At 35.6% G+C, this 25,066-nt stretch overlaps 2 protein-coding genes across 2 annotated transcripts in view; one reads left to right on the top strand and one right to left on the bottom strand.

Moving 5' to 3' along the window:
• Positions 1–10,698: 10,698 nt before the first annotated feature.
• LOC113231002 (synaptic vesicle glycoprotein 2A-like) overlaps positions 10,699–25,066 on the top strand; it is a 28,474-nt gene continuing 14,106 nt past the window's right edge. The window contains exons 1-5 of the mRNA XM_026465134.1: positions 10,699–10,714; positions 19,947–20,177; positions 20,494–20,656; positions 21,648–21,829; positions 22,479–22,663. Coding sequence (XP_026320919.1) covers positions 19,982–20,177; positions 20,494–20,656; positions 21,648–21,829; positions 22,479–22,663 — 726 coding nt within the window. The 5' untranslated portion in view covers positions 10,699–10,714; positions 19,947–19,981. The remainder of the gene's footprint in view (positions 10,715–19,946; positions 20,178–20,493; positions 20,657–21,647; positions 21,830–22,478; positions 22,664–25,066) is intronic.
• LOC113231003 (F-box only protein 7-like) lies at positions 18,173–19,680 on the bottom strand. Its single transcript, XM_026465135.1, has 2 exons — positions 18,473–19,680; positions 18,173–18,300 (listed from the first exon to the last, which is right to left on the bottom strand). Exons 1-2 carry the CDS (start codon positions 19,298–19,300, stop codon positions 18,271–18,273), a joined length of 858 nt encoding a protein of 285 aa, XP_026320920.1. The 5' UTR covers positions 19,301–19,680; the 3' UTR covers positions 18,173–18,270.

Here is a 25,066-nt window from a genome sequence, read left to right as displayed (position 1 = left end):
TGTGTGTGTGTGTGTGTGTGTGTGTGTGTGTGTGTGTGTGTGTGTGTATGTAGTTGGGTGATTGTTATATAATGTAAGTGGGTGATTGTTGTACATGTAATTATGTGAGGGGTTGTGAGTGTGCGAGGACGAGAGAATTGTAATAAGATTAGACGACTGATGGTGTACTGGCAAGGTGATCATTATGGAGAAAGTTTTATTATGAAGTAACTATATAATAAAATAAAATAATTCACATATGAACTGATTATACTGGTGCAGTAATTGGTACTTCCGTATCCCCAAAGGTCAACTCCTGAAGTCAATATCTTACTTTCATTTTGCACTTTATCTGCTCACGCGATGCGCTCCTCCTACCGCAAAATGGCGGCTATTTGGTTTCGCAAATTAGAAAAGAATTCAGTTTAAATACAAGTTTTTATAAATAAAAATTATTATTCTGCATTGCTAAATAAATACCTCCATACTACCAACAAAAACATCTCAAATAAAATGCAGTAATACACCGCAAATCCTGCACTTAAAAAGCACTAATGTAATTTTTGGTGTACTTGGATAAATATGATAATAATCCGTTTGAGTTAAACGTTAGAAATAACGTTTGCCATGAAATTACTCATTAAAGTATAGTTTATAAACATTTATATTCAGGGTAACCTTAAAAAACGCTACTTACGGTATGTTTTCAATAAATAAACACCGAAATCACCAGCCCAAACAATAACACGCACGATTGTCGTGACGTATTTTTGAAGTTGTTTATTTCTTTTAAATGACAGATCTAGGCATTTTTAACTTTATGGTTTGCTAGAGTAGTTACCGAAATAGCAATTAATATTAGTCTTTTACCTGTTATAACTTCGATATCCGATAAATCGGTATAAAATCATCACCGGCACCTCTAGGTGTGGTATGCGTCCACGGCTGCATGTATCGCGTGAGCGGCTATCTTAGTAAGATTAATACAGAAAGTTTCGTATTTAATTTATTATAGATAAAGCGACCAACAAAGCAAAGGAAGCGTTTAGAAAAGATAGTGTTGAGTCAATTTGTTATTCAACTTATAAACTGGAATACCTTTAACACTTTTCTGTCGAATGTGCAAAAGGCTCTCAAAACCAAAAGGTCAGCAAGAGGGTCAGTTATCTTAGGGCATCGATTGTACCCGGCAGTTGGACGTGCAATTGGGACATAGTCAGATAGCTTGCTACAAGTATTGAATTATCGTGAAACTATCACAGAGCGTTTCTAACGTGTTCCTGTAGGTGAAGTTAGGTTGTAATTTGGTAGCTGTCTGACCCAGGTGTGCTCAAGCACTCCATATAGCCGTCGACATTACCAAAATGATTAATTCCACTGCCGTGTGGGGTCATAGCCCCAATTGAACTGTAATTTGTAATTCAGTGAAATTAACTAGTGCTGTGATGACGGGCCATTTCGTAGAAAAGCCGTGGTTGGATTTGTAGTTACGTTAATAAATTAATTTGCGAAACAATCATTATTAATTACTTAGCCTCAAACCACTACATTAATTGACACCTCAAATATGGGGCGTTAAATTGCATTAAGCCCTTGGGGGTTGCTTTTTACCACTTTGTGCTGGGCATTACGTATAACACCAACTCTGTTTTTTGTCTGTCTATGGCACCGTAGTTCTCAAACCGATAGACTAATCTCGTTTTTTTATTAATTCGGAGGCCAATTCAATAGCGAAATAGTTCTGAGCACAGAAATCTACTATTTATTTAGATTTCTGTAGTTATCTCTTTTTTGCTTGGTGTCGGGTTCCCGGGGAATATTTATTTTATTTCCACTCATCGGATCGACTTGAAATGAGTTATACTATGAAAATGACTGACCGATGAGTCGTGCGGCTGACGATAAGCTACAAGCCAGTTCATAAAAGTTGCAGTGCCACTCAGAGCTTTAAATCACAAAGATCTGAGGGGCTCCGCCCCTGCGCCCGTCACTCTGAGACATAAGTTGACAAGTCTTATGTGCCTGTGATTTCACCAGTAAGTCTAGCATGACTGTGCGCTACTATACGAGTAATTGCTATTTCTCGCGCTTTACGTCGGTACAGCACCCTTACCCTTCAAAACCGGAACACAGTAATGCTGACATTCTTGCTTGGCGGCAGAAATAGGCAAAGGTGGCAGTACCTCTCTGGACGAACTCTTTCACAAGGAGCTCTACTGCTACTATATATAATCGAGACAGACTACAAACTGCCCAACATCTCAACTACTTACAGAAGCATCGTATTTGGGCTTATGAAATGATCTCATTAGCTTGCAGAAGGTAACTTCATGGAATTTTTGGATTCCAAAGTTGTTTTGTATCGGGGGAAATTTTAAGTATTAAGTTTTATTTAACAGTAAGTAGTAAGACTACGGATCCGCGGTATCACCACTCGTCGGTAATACACCCGCAGTATTGTTATTGACCAATTTTTTGCTTTCTGTTCGTCAATCACAACGAGAATTAAAAAGACGGGTCTTAATCGAATAATTGAATAAGATGGCCACGAGTAACTATGTGCTTTGGCAAGAAAACTTAAAATGGCTACATTTATCCGTATTACGCAAGTGGGAGACTTGTTTCTCGTTGTCCCACTACCATTTATCAAACAAAGCAATCAACCATATTGTGCTTTATCCATGCTTAATAGAAATTATTGATATAAAGTTAAATCATGAACTTTTATTATACTAATGGCTGAAATCACCACACGAGTTTGGTTGTAACGCAAATAAATTAACATATGTGTATAATAGAAAGATACAAATAGACGATTACGAGTTTTGGTAGTCTACATAATTATGTCTATTTTGTGGTTACCGTTTACGTGATCGCGTCGGTAACTTTTTCCTTCAAATTCCTTTTTGAGCAAATGAATGAATGAACGAATGAAATATTCTTTGTAGTTAGTACACGCAACGCACCTTGATCAATACGTGCACCTGCTACCCTATGTAAACTAAATACAGTATATGGAGATGTCAACTAAAACACTTTATTAAGTAAGCAACATCGCTTGATGTCGGTTTAACATCTCCCATCTTAATAGGATTGTATGGCACTCGTAGAGCGTAAATGGGACCTCCTTAGTGTGTAAATGGGACTCTATTCGGGAGCTAAATGGCTTGTAGCTATTTACTGGATTCAGTTACATTTTAAAGTAGAGAGTTTATGAGTTTTTGATTTACACATACTGACATATTTAGTGGAGCAATGAAAGCGAGAAAATAAAATAGCAACGTTTTTTATTTTAATAAATAAGTATTAGACTACAGCAATTAGGTACATTAACTTGTTTTAAAATCGACGTTGTACAATCTCAATCAAAATTTCTGGAAAAAAACCTAAATTAAGCACAATGCATTTTTTTAGATTTTGTTACAAATAATAATAATACAATTTTATTTATTGAGAACACTGAGATCCAATCAAATTTTAGTAGGTACAGACTTAAAACTATATTAGTACTTAAATTTTACCAGGGACTTTGTATTATATGTTAAGTGCCGCATAATTGGGCACTCATTCCCGTCAGCAACTGTCTTCAGGAGGCTATTGGGGCTGTCACGTATTCTCTTCAGTAGCGACGCCAACTTTTTACGTACAACAGCCGTAAAACTATCTACGCGCGCGTCAGTGAACATGGCTGAGGCACTGCAGAAACGTGACAGCCCCAACAGCGTCCTGAAGGCGTTGTTGTATTGCACGCACAGAGCATTCCGAGAGCACTGAGTGTAACTCTTCCACAGAGCGCTAGCGTACATTGGTGTGCAGTAAGCTTTTAACAATGTAACAAAGCAGCAACAGACGAAAATAAAAAATTGTAACAGTTTAACATTGATTAAATTTCTTTTTTAGTGATAATAATAAGTGCGTATTTGACCTCCATCTCACCTGACCTAAAGTAACGATGAGGTCGACGACGGAGCATTATAGACACTCAAATAAAAGTTATTCACTGTCGCCTTGAAAGGGTCCAATTTATTACAGGGAATTTGGGTATTAGTAAGAAATTAAAACAAATGAATGAAAAAAATGACACTCGAATAATTTCTTATTTTCAATTTAGACGTTTATTATGCGTACATTCCAAGAATGGAATTCTCTGCCTGCGACTGTGTTTCCGAGCACATACAACCCGAGATATTTTACCCTAAAAGATATTTTAGGTGCGACTATATAGGCATCTTCTGGGTAAGCTCGTTCCATCGTAGATCCTATCTTTGCCCCAGGGCTAAGTTGTGGTCAAGAACAATTTTGTTTTTAATTCAAAAATAAGTTGTCAGTCTTTTAGAAAAACACTACATATTTTGAGGGTTTTACGAGTGTTCCGCTAAAGCTGCCGTTATGTGTAGATATAATATGCGCAACTAAGCTATTAAAAGTCGTGTAGAGAGTGACTGGAGTGATTACTAGTAAATTTATAGCAATCGGATTTGGATAGATAAAGAAATAACACTGGGCGATTGAAAAAATGTAAAGCTATTGAGTATTTTCCATTTTATTTTCATTTTTATCGCATGGACATAATTTTGTTTTGATGGAGAATAATATTCGATATGTAATTCAATGACAACAATATTATTATTAAAAAAAGGTTATTTTTCTAATTCTTGTGTGGCGATCTCAATATAATTTCTTATACTTTGAAATGTAGTACAATTTATACTGTAATAAATATTTGAGAAATAAATGAGCCTGAATCTGAAATTTAAATACATTATTATGTTATGTGGACTGGACGGACTTTTTTTCATATTACTAAGTGACAGGACGAACAAGTCGTGCGCCTGGTGTTAAGCGACACGCCTATCTATAACAGTTGCAGTGCCACTCAGAGCTTTAAATTGCAAAGATCTTAGAGGTACTGCCACAGCGGCCGTCACTCTAAGACATAAGTTGACAAGTCGCATGTGCATGTAATTTCATCAAAACTTTCACAATTCCAAACCGCAATACATTACTGCTTGGCGACAGAAATAGGTAAGGATGCAGTACTTCCCTGGTCGAACTCGTTGATAAAGTGGTCTACTACTACTAAATATTGAGCAGTAAACTATTAGAGTAAAGTGTCAACCTACATTGTACAATTAATATAAAGTAGTAGAGTTAATTAAAATTACGTATAGAAACATAATGTCTCATTAATGATATTATCGATCTTGAACGTGCGTTAATTGATGCAAAATTCCGACGGGAATAACGTCTTGTTACCAACCCGCAAATGTGTTGTGGTTGTTTTGATTGCAAATACACCAAATCGAACATTTACATACACTCGAAATGCCTTATAATAGCATGTTGCCCACAGAGATATCACGAGTATTATAGTTGTTTCCTTTTGAAGAGGCATTGTTAACAAATGTTTAATACTTCATTTTGAAACTTTTAGCCGTCAATGTTCAGAGAATAAATCAAATGTTATAATCACGCAAGAAAAAAAACAATCAAAGTGCCTCAAGCCTCGATTACTATGAGAACCGATGTCGCCAAAACTCACAAATTTTTAATTTGAAACATTACAAAATCTTGATATTGATTGGACGCAGTTTCAAATATAAATAGAAATAATAAATTCTGGATTAACAATCCAGAGTTTATTATTTCAATATAATTTAAACTTTACCCTGTTGGCATATCGTTGAAAGTTCAAAACCATCAGTACCGATTATTGCAAGTTACGACGTTTTGAAGTAATATTGAAATTTCAATCAGTGTACTGCCATCTAGCGGTTAATTGCTGAACGATGACGAATTGGAGTTAATAATTTCGTTCTCAAAAAAAGACCGACTATGTTGCAGGGGTATAAGCTCTACTTTTGTTTCTTGTAACAGCAAATTTATAACGACAAACAGAAAATTGAATATTTGTTAAAATAAGACTTTTCGATGATGTGAAATACCACATGCACTCCAAAACAGCAAAATAAGGCATTTTTCTAGGATTTTAGAGAATTTACACGAAAGAATGACACGACCATATATAATAACGCACATACAAGCACACACTCAACATAACCCCGCACTAGGGAAACCCTGTATCGCGGGTGCCATGGACACACATAGACAACCACAAATGACACCCAAACTCACGAGAGAAATAAATGTAGCCCATACAAGTATTTCTCCCGTCCCGGGAATCGAACCTGGGATCTCTGCGTGGCAGTCCGGCATGGTAACCGTTCGGCCAACGAGGCAGTTACAAATATATACAATAAAATATATACAAAGCGAAAATGGCGGATGGAGCTCAGATAGCTCTTTCGAGACCTATAGTTGGCACGCGTCCGACGCTAAGTAACCACTTCTACTGTATTTATTGTTCTGTGGTAATAACAAAAGAAACAAACCAGTAGCTGTCACATCATGGTTAAGAGCAATCCGTGGCATCAGCATTGCATCAGAGCGTAGCTACGCAGTGACGCTACCTACAGATAGATTAGACAAACAAATGTTAATAACAGGTTTTATTTAATTACGGTAATGAAATGACATTCCACAATGTTAGAGACTTCATTTAACATTGACATTGTATATTGTTAATGTTCTTTTTTAACCGACTTGAAAAAAGGAGGAGGTTCTCAATTCGACTGTATGTTTTTTTTGTATGTATGTTAGGCGATAACTCCGGTATTTGTGAACCGATTTTCATGATTCTTTTTGTTTGAAAGAAATACCTCCATAGTGGTCCCATATAATTTTAAAGAAAATCATCCACCTCTAAGTTCTGTTCTGGCTGTTCACGCATGAAGATTCATTTTTGTAAATGGCGCCTAAATTTTACTATAAGAAGCAATTACTTTAGTGGTTGATTTTGCTATTCTTTAATTCAAGGCGTTTTTTTCTCTCAATATACTTTGAGTAGTGAGAACCGATTTTTATTATCTCCTGTGTCAAGTTCCGTATAGTGGCGAACTAGGGAATGAATCCGGGTTTGCGCACTTTCCGGTAACCGATTTCAATAAAACTTGGCAAATAGATGTAATTCCACGTAATTTTGAGGTTGGTTTTTTTAGTACTCTGTACCGAGACATTTTATTTATTTTATTATTATGACTGATATTATTTTATTGGACGGCATGAATACAATATACAAATTATTGCATGAGTGTGTATATGAAAAAAAAAATGAAACTTTGTATGCTGCAAGGCGAATCACAGTGATTCTATATAAATTTTTTGTAACACCATTTGTAACCTGGATTATCATCATCAACCTATTATACGTCTCATTGCTGAACACGGGTCTCCTCGCTTTTTAAAAGATATCAGCGATCGGACGAACAAGTCATACGGCTGGTGGTAATTGACACACTTATTCATGACGGTCGCAGTGCCACTCAGAGCTTTAAATCACAAAGATCTGAGGGGCACTGCCACTGCGTTCGTCACCTTGAGACATACATTGATAGGTCCTATGTGCCTCTATTTCACCAGCACCCCTACTCTCCAAAACCGGAACGCAGTCACGGTCACATTACTGCTTAACGGCAGAAATAGGTAACGTGACAGTACTTCCCTTGACGGACTTATATATGGTGTTAATTTAATTGCTGTAAACATCATGGCCAACCGTGCCACCAATTAAGAGTCGATACTACCTTAGCTCCAATTAAAATTTTTCCCGTTATTTACTTCAGAATAATTTTTTTTACTAACGAAATTAAAGCCTTTTGAAGTTGTATCAACTCGATACGAACAATGTAAATGTAAATGTTTATACTTTCTAAATCAAAATATATGGAAGCGGATTTCTTTTTTCATGTCTGCAGAGGGGTCACACTTTGTTCGTGTTAATGAGGGAAATCGACCTCCGTCCCTCCCCCTATGTTTTCCTCTACTGTTAGTGAGAGGTTTGCGTCTATAAAAATGTAAATGCCATAGGGATTCGAAGTGTCAATCTCAATTGGGTTCTTATCGCTCGTTTTGATAGATGTTAACAAGTATGATATTAATACAATGACCGTGTAGGTTATACAAAAGAAATTTATAACCAAAAATCAATGAGAAAAGAAACAAAGAAAAGCACTTAAGTCAGAGATTACACGAAAATGTCATTTGCAACGAACTTGCCTTTTTGTCTTGACGAAGGAAGGGACCGGTTTAGCAGAAATAAAATAGAAATATTCAATTACGCGCAAAACGGAGCGAAAGGAAAACCGTTCGAAGCGGTTTTTTGTAAAAGACGTGAAAAAAGATAGAGAAAATTGTTGTTTGACCATCGAATATGTGTGTGAAACAACTGCACTCGAAACTGTCACATTTCTTTTTGTTTTATACATTTTAGAAATAGTTATGCTGTATTTTTGAAGGTTTCGGTGACTTAACGGACTGTGGACGCTTAACAAGGAGGTTGCGGGTTCATTTACCAATCCAACTGTCTGGGTGTTCTGGGTAGTGCCTCGGAGTGAATTCCGTTGCTCTGGTACCTACTATTACATAACTCCCTAGTTTGAGTATTTAGTAGTATATTATTGATATTAATTATAACTAGTATCTACAGTTTAATTTAATGTTATCAAGTGAAAGTGTAAGAAGTCGAGCGCCTGGTGGTAAGAGACACGCCTACCCACAACAATTGCAGTGACACTCAGAGCGATGTCACACGATGCATTGCTTCGGCGTTGCAAAACCTGAGCGGTGTCGCGGCTATGCAATATGCATTGTACTATGCAATAATTATAAATTAGAACTACACGTCACATGGTTAGAGATGGGCAGTGTATTAAAGCCTATCAACCCGCCCGGGTTTTAAGCCATTTCAGTCGAAAATCGTGCGCGGAAACTGCAAATACGTATATTTAGTAATTTGGAATAATTCTATATTTATTACAAATTTCGATCGCTTCCCTGGAAGAAATTGCCTGTTGTGCATTAGCTTACTCTATGATACTTACGTTACTGTAATTTTAATGTGCAATAAAGCATATTTCATTGATTAATTCAGTCATTCATCTCCACACAATACCCGCCTTGCAATCCTGTCGATTCGCACTGCTAAGAATGCACATTTCGATTTGGTTTTTATGGAAATCGATTCAAGTGTAAGTATACGATCTAACGATTTTATGTATCGATTTATTTCAATGCGATTTTCAAGCGTATCGATTTAATGAAAAGACAACTCAAATAATCTTAATCAGAAAGCAATAAACATTTTGTAATGATATATTTTGAACAAAACTCCATTGACAATAAATATTTAGTTGTAAATAGTTTTTGTTTTCGATTTCGGGCGGGAAACGAACCGGGGAGGGCTGCTGCGGTACGTAAGTAAGCGGCGTTACGTTATAACACTATAGTGCTAGTGTGTCACTTGGTGCGTTGAAATTGTGGAATTGCGACAACGCAATGCCAGTCGCGCGTGGCATGTCTCTTAACAGCAAAGATCTGAGAGACACTACTCCTGTCACCCTGAAACATAAAGACAACAAGAAATCCCATGTGTCAAGCGCGCATTCCCTTTCCGGTATTTTTGAAATGCAGTTTTTTTTTATAATCGAACAAACAGCGCCACTCAAAGCTTTAAATCACAAAGATCCGAGGGGCACTGCCACTGCGTCTGTCACCCTGATACAACACCGGAACGCAATAATAGTAATAATAATAATAATAATAACGCACACACTCGACATAGCCCCGCACTAGGGAAACCCTGTGTCGCGGGTGCCATGGACACACAAATAGACAATTACAAATTACACCCAAAGTCACGAGACAAATAAATGTAGGCCATACAAATATTACTTCCGGCCCGGGAATCGAACCTGGGACAGAGGTCCCAGGTTCGATTTCGATTCCGGTGTTGATCCTTCAACACCGGAACGCAGTTATGCAATATATATAGGCAAAGGTGCTGGTGAAATTACGAGCAAATGGAACTTGTCAACTTATGTTCCAAAGTGACGGGTGCAGTGGCAGTACCTCAGTGATTTAAGTTTCTGGATGGCACTGCAACTGTTATGAATAAACGTGTCGCTTACTATCAGGTGCACGACTTGTTCGTCTCGTCGCTAATATCATAAAAAAATCATGACTATAAGAACGGCTCATCTCTAAATTAATGACTTCATAATCCCGATGCAGAGGCATGGCAGTCCGGCATGGTAACCGTTCGGCCACGGAGGCAGTTAAATAACTCTGACATTACTGCTTGGCGGCAGAAATAGGTAAAGTGGCAGTACTTCCCTGGACGAACTCTTTCACAAGGAGTTGCTACTTTTACTTTAAGACAATTTTTATTTCGTACTCAATTTTCAGGACAATTTTCATTTTACCATTGTTGAAACAAATCAACGGTAAACTTTTATTATTATGAATTAAAAAAAACATTAAGTGCGTTTCCAAACATGATTCCAGTGTCACTTGACAATCATGGTCGTATAATTATAGTGTCAATATGCAGATATAGACACCATAATTAAATATTTCCACCACGCAAATATACGGTGACATAAATATTATCAAAGTTTCATATACCAAATCATACTGGCCTCAAGATTTATACACAACGTTCATAATGAAAGATCTGTCTTAAATAGATGTTTAATTACACAATGTTTTAAGATAACGTTAATTTTCTTATATTAGAAAGATTTCTTCAGACATTTGTTAGTAGTATTATATATATAGAAGGTCGTTGTTAAGTGTCTAAAAATGAGAGAAATAAATATAGCCGCCTTGCAGGAGACAGGTAAGAATAGTTTTGTTTGATGGAGTAAAGTGACTTAAAAATAAATTTGTCATATAATGAAGAAGAAGGAAGAAGAAGAAGCCTCTTGTACATGACAATCCTCAGTCCATCGAATAAACTTTTTAATACCGCCGTGGATCAATAACCTCAAGACTGCCCTCGGAACGTAAAAGGGCACAAGTAACACTTTTATTAAAATTGAGTTATATACATATTCAGAATCAGGAAGAAAAGAGAAATCTACCTATATTTTTTCGTAGATATATTTCTACGTCAATAATAGTTTTTTTTATATATACCAAGTGACGGGGCGAACAAGTCGGTGGTAAGCAAAGCGACACGGTTATCTATAACAGTTGCAGTGCCATTCAGAACCTTAAATAGCAAAGATCTTAGGGTCAATGCCACTGCGCCCGTCACCCTGACACATAAGTTGACAAGTCCATCTTCTCGTAATTTCACCAGCATTCTTACCCCTCCAAACTGGAACGAAGTAATGCTGACATTACTGCTTGGCGGCAGAAATAGGTAAGATGGCAGTACTTCCCTGGTGGAACTCTTTCACAAGGAAATCTACTACTGCTATATTCTACTCTCTAGTTGAATATACTGCAAGCTCAAAAGGCGCAAGTGACATGAGTAATCAAACACGGAATATTAGGGGATTCGTTGCCTGGAAGAAGCTATTTTCTTGGATGAAGATACAAGGATATGTTCACATTGTGAAGGTCAGACCATTAGTAATTACGAAATATCAAAAGTAATTTCATTTGATTTGAATGTGTGATATATTCTTTAAAACATAGTTTACGTGCTACGATATTTTATTGAATAATTTATGTCAAACAACTCCATGACAATCCTTTACCAATGAGAGATATACTCGTATAACAGAACGGTATTTATTAGAATTTATTCATTTGTAGGGGCAATTGAATTTATCCCCCCCCCCCCATTTAATAATGGTATTGGCCATTACAAATGCCAGTCTTTAATCAATGAAATTTTTAGGTATGTTATGATGATAATTCTTGTAAAATTGCTGAAAATACTAAAAAAGAGCATGTGTTTGCATGTAATAACGCTCTCGTGGATACTTAAAAATACCCTTCGTAAACCTTCATATTTCAATTGGTTCTGATTTAAAAGATTTTTAAGTTAGAAATAGCATGTTATTATGTGGACACCATAATAGATACTCGGCTAAGGAAATATTAAAAAGCAAATTATCTTGTCTAATAAGTCACCAATCCATTTAAAAATAAACGTATATAAAGTAAAGCTTTTTGACTAAACCTCAATAGGACGAATATTTCTATAATGCTTATATTTTAGGATATTTTAATTAATTCACATTTATATAGTGTATCAACTGAGGGACCCCAAATAAATATGACATTTACGAAATTGACTCGTAGTTGTTGTTTTTTTGTTAGCGGATAAATAATATAAATATTTTAATTAATTTACTCATATATACGTTTTTTAAATGTGGTCCTCAGGGATAATATAACGAAATAATATATCATCATTGCCAAATTGCGATTCGATTTGTTTGTTGTCGAAAATTAAGGTATTATTATAAACGGCTTAAAATACATAGAATGTTTCTGTATAAACATGGCCTATGTTTTTATAACATAAATAAACATATATTCGGAACAGAAAGTTGATAGAGTATCCCGCGTGAATTTGATACTGTGTTCATACATTGTAGATCAAGGTGATCAATCTTTTTGTGTCTCGTTGTCATTCGAGGCAAAAAGTGGTTTTGTTCCGCTTCAAGCTGGACCTACTAGTAGCTGTATACGGCGTGCATACACCTTCTGACCAATGACACGAAGCTAGATCAAAGGTTATATCGCTCATCACTATTTGAGAATCAAATAATGAAAATTTACGTCCATCAGCTTCTTTGGTGCTAAATCTACAGTACACTGGTGTTGGTCACTGCGCTCAGAAGTTGGCTTAACAGTAGCGCTGGTAACATAAAAAGTGCATCAAGTCATTGTGGAACGACAAATATTGTTACAAATTTTTTGAGTGTCCCAATTTTCTCATAACCTGTTTTCTAAAGGCTCATCAAAAATTATGTTTTTTTTTAAAGCTAATTTGTATTTGGGCGTTAATGGGTTAACAAAAATGATTAATCCCATTAAGCTCCATATGATTATGCAGTCGCTTGATTTGTTTCAGTGTAGCTTCGTAGATAACTATCAAGCATAATAATTACCGTTACAATTTTAGCAATGAATATAATCATGTTATGATTGATTACATAAAAAAATGTGATTAATCCCATTAATAGATACTTATGGATAATATACCATGTGATGAGTAGATATGAAGGCATCATCAGTAAAAGATCGTGCGTCAGTTTCCTCGAACCTCCGTCAAAGTGAAATGTAGAAAGGCGAAACTATTCCTCTTATTCCACACATCATGTGGACAGCCGTCCAGCGCAGGCGATGTGGGCACGGCACTTCACCAATGTTAGTGACTTAAATGATTTATATGGGACAAAAAATTTCATTCAGGTTTTTACGTGCAAAATATCCCTTATTCATAATGTTATTCCCGACCTCGCTACGTACTTAAACATAATGGGTCTCTTTTTGAATTTAAAGGGTCACTTTTATTAACCTGGTTCCTAACATTAAAATAAATAACTTCCACGACTGTTAGAGTCTGTAACAACATAACTCATACAAACATTTTTATTAACTATCTATAAATATTTCGGCTAAACTGAAAAATGTTGACTTTATTTTAAATTACAATGGAATTGTAAAAAAATACTTAATGGAATCAATCACAACACGAGTAAATTAATTATTTAAATTTGTTGCTGCAACGATTGTGCGCCATGATGAGCCTAATATTATCATTATCATCGTCATCGTCCACAGCCTGATTTAACCTACTGCAGGATAAAAACCTCCTGTAGTTTATATCTCCCTTCACTAGTGTCACTCATCTACGGCCTTTCAAACTCACATCATTTTTATTTCATTGGTGAAGAAGTTACACCTGAAATCGTCATATTGATTAAACTCTACTACTCATTCGTAAGGTAGATTCCCATGAGAACAATGAACAGGAAACTCTAAGGGTTACTCTTTGTAAATATACATTTGAATACATTTGTCATTTAAAATATTTATTTCATACATCTTAGATCGAGACTTACTTTTATTTCTTTGCAGAACGTCATACGTTTCTGTTATCACCTCTTGACTACCATTCGGTTGCCACATTACTACATCTATTTTGTATTTGTATCATCACTATGTGCCATAATATGTGTCGCCAAATATCCATACCATTTCAATTTCATTATCAAGGTACAGACCTTAATTTGCCTACGAATTTCGAAATTCGTTCTATAAGTTAGATACCAAGCATGACACGCTTCATCAAGTCTTTGATAGGTTCAGAACATGTTGTAAGTAAACAAGTTTTTTGATCACCTTACACAACAAGATGTTTATTTCAAGCACATTGTTTTTCAATGCAGCTGAGACAGGTTTTAGTGGATATTAACTGCCTCCGTGGCCGAACGGTTACCATGCCGGACTGCCACGCAGAGGTCCCAGGTTCGATTCCCGGGCCGGGAGAAATGTTTGTATAGCTTACATTTATTTCTCTCGTGAGTTTGGGTGTAATTTGTGGTTGTCTATGTGTGTGTCCATGGCACCCGCGACACAGGGTTTTCCCTAGTGCGGGGCTATATTGAGTGTGTGCGTTATTATTATTATTTAGAAATATTTTCTTTTCAAAATATTTATTTTCACCAATACCATAAAAGTTATTTCATTTAATGATAACAATACCCAATACTGTGAGGTTTCGGGTTATTTAACATAACATATATTGTGAGGTAAACATTGTGAGAGAGTGAAGCCTTAGCTAGGCAGAGCCTTTGTTGTAGGTCTCCAAGGACTCGAGCCGTTAAATAACAATATTTTTCAAAAATGACTATGCCTACTTATTATTATGAAAAGTGCAATGAAGTAGACAATTATAACTACCCTAGTGGTGCAACGGGTTTGTTTCCGGTAGGACTAATTTTGGAATGGGGTGTTTTGGGTAGTGCATTGGCCTGAATTCCAGTCACAGACATATAATATCTAAATAGATGCCGCAACCTGTGTACCTACTTCGCGTGCCTAATGTAATATAAAAACGCTTAGTTGCCGCTGCTATTCTTCAAAACCCGCCCGGCCGTAGTTAAACATCAGTCGAAAACGCGAAAAATGCGTAATTGTGCCATTAGAAACTGCAAAAATACCACAGCGGTGAGTAGATGAATAAACAGGAAGGCTTTCTTCCACAACTTAAGTCATTTTGTAATTAGAATATGGGTAATTTATTTTAAAATCAATATTTAATTTCTTTTTGTATGAATTTCGACAAAAATTATATACAAACAAGTGTAAACCGCATATTCGTAATACAATGCGGCTTTTACTTGGTGCGGTACGTTTATAGTCCTTCTTTAGTAGGCCATGGATATCTAACGGGCGATACTTTCATACCGTGCATTCAGTTACGTGGTTACAGTCGGTTCGTCATATATTTAGTCAAATTTTGCGATTAGAGATGTTCAATTTTAGTAACAATTAGGTTCAACTCACACTGGCGCAGAGTCGAAGCGTCGCGACGCGTCATGTTTTTCACCTATAGTATATTCATCTCTATTTTCCCATTATTAAGGTACAAATTTGCGCAAATATAGAAGTCACTTGAGCGCAATGAGGCGTCTGACGCCGACCACACTGTGATCCGGGCGCACTAATGCGAGTGTCGGATTAATGGCGACGACGCGAGTCGCTAAGCGTTGTAGTTGAAAAACACGACGCGACGCGACGCTTCGACTCTGCGCCAGTGTGTGTTGAGCCTTAGTCCATATCACGGTGATCATGGGCCTGTAAAGGGCCCGAAACGTGGGTTTGTTTGAAAAAACAAATATATACGATTTAAATCCGGAAAAATAGTTTCATTTCCTATGTGTAACAATCGCGAAAACCTAAGAACTCGATTTAGTAACACTTTACGATTCTGATAGATTTACGAAACAAAGGGATGATAATTCTTATGACCTTCGAAATGTTATAAAAATTCTATAATTCTATAACGTTTTGTTATTTTCATTGACGAAAAACTATGTAGTAAATTTAATTAGGGCAGTCACAAGTTAATATATTGACGAGCGTTTTCATTATTTCAGTAAGCATTCGAGATGTTCTGTAGCGAAAAGATAATTATATAATAAGCTCATGTTATTGCAAGAACAATAATTTTAATATACGCTAGCCATTGAAGTCGATTAAAAATTTTTGAGCAATATTTTTCCAAAACACATTTTAATAAAGGACATAACTATCTTATTCTGGTATTAATTTTAGTATATTAATATTTCATAGCTCCTTATAATCAACATTTACTTGAAAAAATATTATTTTGTATACGTGCTGCGTCTTCGATTAAATTAATCGCTTTATCGATGGAGGTTTCCCATCACTAAATAGCGCTTGTGATATCATCACATTTCCTTCATATTCACACACTGACTTTTACCTATTCTCATTGACTTACAAATAAATGGACGACGGGTCTAATACAAAAACCACGAAAAAAATGTCCCAAGTCAACCTATTCGAAATTTAAATTGTTATGTCATCGCAGTATCGCGCTGTCCGTAGAACAAATGAAGACTAAAGCGGAGTGTCGCGCTCTGTATACTATTTTAGCGCCTTACAAGTGCGGACACTTTTTAGCGCGGACCCGACGTCCATATAATTGTAAGTCAATGCCTATTCTTAAAGTAATGCTTCCAAACCGACACCCTTGATAAGAAATTTAAAATAAATAGGCAGCTTTGCCATCTCCTGAATAGTCACTCTTTATAAGACACGGATTTGAGAAAGTAAGGCATCGAAATGTGGCACGCGTGGTTTTCATGTAGATCGCGCTTGCGGTGTTTATTTAAATATATATCTGTGAATCCAATGCTCTGGTAGTCATTTCCTATTTGTGGTCAGGCCCTGTACTATCATTCTTCGTCCGACATGCGTCCGAAACAATTACCATCAAATAAGTAATACTCGACCATTAACTTACAAATAAATCGACGACGGGTCTTATTCAAAAACCACGAAAAAAATGTCCCAAGTCAACCGATTTAAACGTAGTGACATGTAAAGGAATGTAATGTCATCGCAGTACTATCTAATTTTGCTTGCTTCGCTGTCAGAAGAAACAAACGAAGACTAAAGCGTGAATGATGCTCTGTATACGATTTTAACGCCCTATAAGTTCGGACACCTTTTAGCGCGGACCCGACGTCCATATAATTGTAAGTCAATGTACTCGACCAAATAAAAAAAACACATGATGCGAATGAAGCTTCGTACATTGTCTTTTAATTTTGGTGGAATAATTGTACTGCTCACAGACCACAAATATTATTTAGTTGTAAATAATCTCAGTACAGAGTACTACAAAAACCGACCTCAAAAGTACGTGGAATTACATATAATTACTAAGTTTTATTAAAATCGGTTGCCGGAAAGTGCGCAAACCCGGATACGTCCCCTAGTTCGCCACTATACGGGACTTGACACAGGAGATAATAAAAATCGGTTCTCACTTCTCAAAGTATATTGAGAGAGAAAAACGCCTTGAATTGGAGAATAGCAAAATCAACCTTTAAAATAATTGCTCCTTATAAGAAAATTTAGGCGCTATTTATATAAATGAATGTTCATACCTGAACAGCCACCCTTAGAGGTGATTGATTTTCTTCAAAATGAAATGGGACCACTATGGAGGTACCCTCTTCCCAACAAAACAAGAATTATGAAAATCGGTTCACAAACACCGGAGTTATCGCGTAACATACATATAAAAAAAACACACAGTCGAATTGAGAACCACCTCCTTGTTTTGAAGTCGGTTAAAAATAAATCATCATTTAGCTGAATGAAAAATATGTACTTTTATAACGAACTTATCAAAATGTGTCCTAACAAGTTTCTATGAAATGTGGTTGCACCCACATACAAACTTTAGCCGAGCGGACTAGTTTTAACCGCAAACTGACTTGAGCTTCAACTACCCTGGGGACACCACGGCTCGCTCTACTAAGCGTTACAGACCTTGTGGTCAAGAACTCGAAAACTCAGAACTATGAAATTGCTTTAACTTTACAGTAAATTGCATAAACAACCTTATGAATTTAGGTTTGTTATTTGTGCAAATGATGTAGTATGGTTTCATTTGTAATTAAGTAGTTACCATTGCAGGATCGTGAATATAATTGTGTGTAAAAGTAGAAAACATAATTTTTTTAAATTTCTAAGTCGAATTTTATTAGAATACATTTAACGCACTTCAACAGTTCTATATCATCATTAGTCTCAAAAAATATACATAGATTGTAAATAAGTAATTAAATGTATTTATAATACAATTCATGAAAAGAAATAACCAATAAAATTAAAAATGTCGAGAATTTAAGAAAAATATTAAAAAATTGACCTTTTCGGTTGTAATTATAACATTTCGCAGTTCGAAATCGATACCTGAAATAGGAAAAAAGAAACGTTTAATTTTTGTTGTAATATTTACGGTTTACGAGAAATAGACAATTCAAACGGTAGTATACCTATCGCTTAAATATTTTTTCAAACATCTTTATATAGTTAGAAAAACAAGAGTTTATTAGGAATCCGAACAACAAAATTACAAAATAACCTCCCATCTCGAATTTGCTGTAAAATTTCTCGGCATGAATCTGTCATCTCTCTCTTCCGTATTGAGCATTTCGCGTTCCCTTTCCTCCTTTAATTTCTGCGAGTAAACTTCCTTATACATATCCCTCCATCCTTTTTCTCCGCATTTATGCTTGCCAGGGAAATCCCTGCCATAAAAATGGGACCATAGACAATCCTCGTTTACGATACCATTAATTCTTTTACACGACTCCGAAAGATTGAGCACATCTTTCAACGGTAATCTTATTAGGATCAAGTGCAAAATATCTACAGGCAGTCCACAAAGAGCGCAGCCTGGCGTGCTGTTGTAATTTAAAATAGTATTCTTTATAGGAGCTATGATTTTGTCTTTAAACAAAATGGAGAACTCGTCAATATTAGCGAAACTTGTTGGCACATTGAATGCTGATCCTCGAGATATGAAATATCTGCTTATTGGAAAGCAGGTCGAATAAGTTTCGGCGCGGATTTCTAATAAGGTCGCATTGATTAATATAACGTCATGCATTGGTGACATTATAAGTTTTACAGTAATATTTTCATATCCCTTCAGAAGGAATACAGCTTCGTGTATTGTTTTGCATCTTTTCATTAATACTATGTACTCGACAATACTAATTGTGTCGTTGCCAATTTCTTTGAGTAGCCGGAAATCATTTTCTTTCATCAACACAAGCAACAAAGAAAATAAAAGATCTTGTTTGAGACATTCAGGTTTGATTAACATTTCTATTAACGTATTCACTGTTTCTTGAAACTGTAGCGGCGTTTCTTCATTAATGTCCCATTCTTTGGATATTGTTTCCATATTACTATGTAATCAACAGCATTGTTTTCTGATATCACTAAAATGTTTGGAGGTTTTTTCAACTAAATTTTCGGCGAACGCTTTTATCCTTAACCAGACTTGAAGGAGGAAATTGGCTTTACAAATTTAATTTTTGGTGAAAATTGTATTATAAAATTTGGTCTTTGCTGTTGATTTCCTAAGCCTTATCACATTGATTCAGCGGATGTTCTTCATATTCAGTAAGGCTTCGAATAAGAACAAACGATATGATTTTGCATAGACAAAATACACATAGTAAACATTCCATTAAGACGAATGAATTAAATATCATAAATAATAAAAAAAGTAAAAAAAATTGATCACTTCATGGAGGACGGAAAAGAATAGTGTAAGGTTCACTTCAATGTTATTTTCTCATTTTATCAAAAACTGTCAAAGTGACGCAACTTAGTTTTATAAAAATAAAACATAAGCACCAAAGGGAATGCTTCATATTCTTATATGAAGCATTCTCTTTGGTGCTTGTCCAACTAATTACAACTTTTTAATAAACTGACCTTGAAAGTTAGCTTATCCGTTTTTTAGGCTGGTTTCATAGCTATAGCATAGAGGGTAGGATATTATAAACATGACTAATTAGACATATTTTTGTTTAATTTTACAGATAAAGACCACATAGAAGAAACAACTCCGGTACCAATGCAAGAAATAAATTCAGCGTTAAAAGAATGCGGCTTTGGCTGGTTTCAGAGAAGACTTCTGTGCGCATCTTTTTTTGCATTTATGTGCGGTGTCTTTGTGACTAATACCACGCCATATATTTTGCCAAACGCAGAATGCGACCTAAATATGAATTTGTTACACAAGGGTGTTCTTAACGCTGCTCCTTTCGTAGGTAAGTGACATGTATATTTTATCACTTAATATATATCAAGCTATCTTGGCACGTTATTACCTGGATTATTCTTATGTATCGTCTTTAATACCATTTTCAATGTTTCTCCATAAACTTGTGCAGTCAACTGTATATGTGGCTTAACACTTTCGATTTTGGACCATTTTTATCGTAGTCCTGAGTTAAATTTAAATGTGAGGTGTAAAAGTCAGCATGTTATTGACTGTCACTTTTAAACTTTCATGTATGATACACATTTAATTTCTCGATTTATCTTCAACTAACTCGTTTTATATCTCATTAAATTATTTTTCAGGAATGTTAGTATCATCTGTGGTAGCAGGGTTTCTAACAGATACATTTGGACGTAAAATTTTCCTAGTCGGTGGATACGGTGGGATGTTCTTTTTCGGTGTGGTATCAGCCTTCAGTCAGACTTATGAGATGTTAATTTGCAGCAAATTCTTTGAAGGACTTTTGTAAGTAACCTTTTTTATATAAAGTTCTTTTCCCTCAAAGTTTGTAAAATACTTTTTTCGTAACACCTACCTAGCATAAATAATCATCAGTTTGTTTGAAAGATGAGTTGTGGATTCTCTTAAATTTTGAAGTGGCTACAAATAACAAAATATATATTATATATATTAATATCTCGCATAAATGTTCATGAAAAACTTAAAATTATCTTTATTTCATAGTTGAGATCCCGTGAGTCGTCAAATTGTTTTAACACTTTTATTCATACGTATTTTGTTCTAACGGCCCATATAACAGGTCGGCTAACAAATAGCTATCTTGGTGTCTCAGTTGACTAAGCATTATAAAATTCTATAACAATGAATATTACAACAACTTGTAATATTACAAGTGAATTGGTTTTCTATCTCATACATTTTTGACAGTATGATCAAGAAATTTTCAATTTAGCTCCTATTGTATGAATATTCCTTAAACGTTTGAATTAAGTTAAAATTTTAAGAAGGCACCCACTAAAATTATATTCATTTCAAAATCAAAATTTAAAATAGCATTAATGAACTAAGTAGCCAAACGGATGGCCTTGACAGTTTTTATGTCATTTACAGTTACCGCCTTGTTCAGAACGGAAATTCCATTAAGAAGTTCGTGTTTACATTACTAAAAAGATTAATCATACTGTCTTCGCTATCTGCTTCTGTAGCTGGTTCTTATGATTTATTTACAAAAATTCATTTAAAGTCATCGTTTGATAAACTTTATCTCGTCAACATCTTATTTTTAGTTATCAACAACATTCAAATAACTCAGAAGGCTTAGCTAGTCATTTGAATGTTATTTGAGAACGAAATACAAAATGTATCCCAAATTACTTAAATAGTTTTCTAATTTCTAACTAGGTGTACCTCAAGGCAGCATGCTTGTCCCATTTTTATTTGTTAAAATTAAATCGTCAAAGGATTGGAAAAATTGATGGAACCTGTTTTATTGCAGGTTTGGAGCAGCGTATAGTCCTTGCATGACCTTTACGGCAGAGTACTGCCACAATGAGGTTAGAGACAGAGTGTTCTTGTTCCAATCGTCATTTCAGCCTATTGCACAAATTGTTTTGGCTGCATTGTCCTGGGCTATACTTATACAAGACTGGGAAACGTCTTTCTTCGGTGGACTTATCGGTTAGTAGGTAGTATGTAATCGTGCTTGTGATAAACGAACACTCATTGCGGTGGCAACTGGTATTGACAGGCATGTCGTTTAAAACCAGGTGCACGACTTGTTCGTCCCCTCATAAGGCATCATAAAAAAAACCTATGATGTAGTTGTAGAACCAATAGAATGTTGATTCTACATGTACTTCATTAAAATGTATAGGACAGATATTATTGTTCTAACGATTTCAGGGGGGTCCTCTGATAGTAGATGTTTGTTTTAATGGAAAGACTCAACAACAAAATATAATTGTAAACAAAAAATCATCACCAATTTAAAATTTGCCAATCTTTTAATTTTATTTTCACACCTACCTATTTTTCCTGACGTTTGGGTCAGGTTGCACTGTTCGTTTCTGGCTGCTCAAAATACCTATAGTATATGAAAAATATAGCGAGGGTGGATGAAGATTCCACCACAGAGACGGAGATATAACACCACATCACCAGTCAGCTTGTGACTACGGCCAATGGAACCTGGCCGAAATAGCGGGAAAATAGGTAGGTGTGAAAATACCTATTAGTACTAAAACGCGTTTAATCCCGTTTTCAAATGTTAGTACAATGTAATGCAAAAGTTTAAAAATGTATATGAGTTAATTATATTTTTTTCCAGTTCTGCATACTTGGAACTACTATCTAATCGTTATATCGCTATTTTCTTTAATTGCTTGCATTTTATATTGTCTACAACCCGAAAGTCCAAAGTACTTAGTCACACAAAATCGATTCGACGAAGCAAGGGAAACACTCAAAAAAATTTACAAAATGAATACTGGAAAACCTATAGAGACATTCTCGGTAAGTTTTGTTGAATTTTTTTGTAATATTTTTTATTGCTTGTTATTTTCTGACAATCAAGTTCGTAGTATCGCGTACAACATCACATTCGTTGCTTTGATTCTAAAGTAAGTAACTAAAGTAATTGTGTTATGGAAATCGAAAAGGACGACGGTAACATAAATACCCAGATCCGAGACAATATAGAAAAGTTTTTCTTCATTGACCTGGCCGGGGATCGAAGCCGAGACCTTAGAGATGGCGACATCATGAAAATCGGTGTGCCACCACGGAGGAAACCCACGGAGGTTATCAATGATGAACCTTTATGAAGTAGAACTTTGTTCTACCTGTCAAAACTCCATCCAGATAGTGAAGCAGTATTTTTTTACATTTTTTAATTGCCGTCATTTGCAATTGCAATTTAAAGTGAACAATTTAAGTCTTTTTTGCATTTTGATCTTTGATCGTTCTAAGACAAACTGAGCTCTAATTAACCAATTACAAAAAATGCAAAGTTTATCAACAGAAATCCTATATTTCTAAAAACCCTGGCTCTTGAAGTAGCCAAGTAAAGTAAATATTGTTTCATTATTTCAATTATATTGAATTTATTTGAAATTTGGTAAATAATTTATTTTTAACCGACTTCAAAAAAAGGAGCAGGTTCTCAATTCGATCATACGTTTTTTTTGTATGTATATTACGCGATGACTCCGGTATTAGTGAACCGATTTTCATGATTCTCTTTTGTTGGAAAGAGGGTACCTCCATAGTGGTCCCATATAATTGTAAAGAAAATCATCCACTTCTAAGGGTGGCTGTTCACGCATGAAGATTCATTTTTATAAATAGCGCCTAAATTTTACTATAAGGAGCAATTATTTTAATGGTTGATTGTGCTATTCTTTAATTCAAGGCGTTTTTTTCTCGCAATATACTTTGAGTAGTGAGAACCGATTTTTATTATGTCCTGTGTCAAGTCCCCTATAGTGGCGAATTAGGGGATGAATTCGGGTTTGCGCACTTTCCGGTAACCGATTTCAATAAAACTTGGCAAATAGATGTAATTCCACGTACTTTTGAGGTTGGTTTTTCTAATACTCTGTACTGAGATTATTAAATGCTGTCTTGTTTATACGCACCAGATGATATTATTCTTCTTTTCTGTAATTTGAGATCATAGTGGTCTGTGATTCTGTGATTTTTAGACTTAGGGTGTCGCTACACTTTTTCACATGGAATCATATTAAGGCGATCATAAAAAGCTTTACAAAGGACGAAAAAGACGTTGCGCGTTTCACGCCGGCAGTTCGAGTGGTAGCGAAACGCCATTTTCGCTCTTGCTGCAGGGACATAAAGTTTGTTCTGGTGGGCTGGAAGTGTAAAACAAGTTTGCTTTGGAACACCTTTTAACATCGAGTATATAACCAGAAATAGAGACGAAATGTTATTTAATTTGTTTGAAAACTATTTTGCCAGATCATTACTGTGACAACTGTGCTCCGATTGGCCAGCCCGAACTCGAAAGAATTGACGGGTCTCGTCAATGGGTGTCGTTAATTATTTTATTTCAAATCGACCAGTTAACTTGAGCTTTGCTATAATGATAATGACGAAAATAGCAAAATTACATATTTAATATTTAATTACCGATGAAATTTGATTCCGTTTGTTTTGTAATTAGATGTTTGCTGTTTTTCCCTACACCACCGAATGGAACAGCACGCCATTGTTAGAGATATTATCTTTATTTCAATAAATACAAAATTTTTTTGGAATGTATGGAGACGTACACACAGGTCAGTTGTTGGCGTAGTCCATATTTCAGTGCAAACGAGATTTGATATTTATAAGTCATGTATCACTGATGAGTTACTAGGAATATGGTCCTTATTTCGTCTCTTTTTCTGTTTATATACTCGATGTACACAAGCAACCGGCAACAAGCAGCGAATTTTCTAGTTTCATACAAATTGCGGTTGCGGAAACCGGCGACATTGTTCTGACTGCAATAACCGACGACTGTGTAGATTTTATGTCAATTATATGAAAACGGAATATTTACTTCTAGTTACCGGTTGCTTGTATCCCACACAAGACACACGTTTGCACGGCGCCTAAGGGTTGATTTACAGGCTCATTGGACTTGTCACCTTTGTCTCATGGTGACGGGAGCAGTGACAGTGTCTCTCAGATCTTTGCGATTGAAACGCGTGTCGCTTGCCACCAGACACACGACTTGTTCTTCCCGTCATTTGATATATTATTTAAAATAAAATAAAAAACTTGAAAGATGCGTTTGATTCAATATCTCGGGGAGTGGCAACTTAATTTACTTCCATTTTGATTAACATGGATTTCCTCAAAGTAACGCCTGAATGTAATGTATTTCTCTTGACTTGTTCTTGATGATGACGATGG

Source organism: Hyposmocoma kahamanoa, unplaced genomic scaffold (assembly GCF_003589595.1).
Source record: "Hyposmocoma kahamanoa isolate Upper Pololo Valley unplaced genomic scaffold, ASM358959v1 64, whole genome shotgun sequence".
NCBI classification, from domain to species: domain Eukaryota; kingdom Metazoa; phylum Arthropoda; class Insecta; order Lepidoptera; family Cosmopterigidae; genus Hyposmocoma; species Hyposmocoma kahamanoa.
Note: the sequence above shows the minus strand (reverse complement) of the source record. Positions and strands in the feature narration are given on the sequence as shown.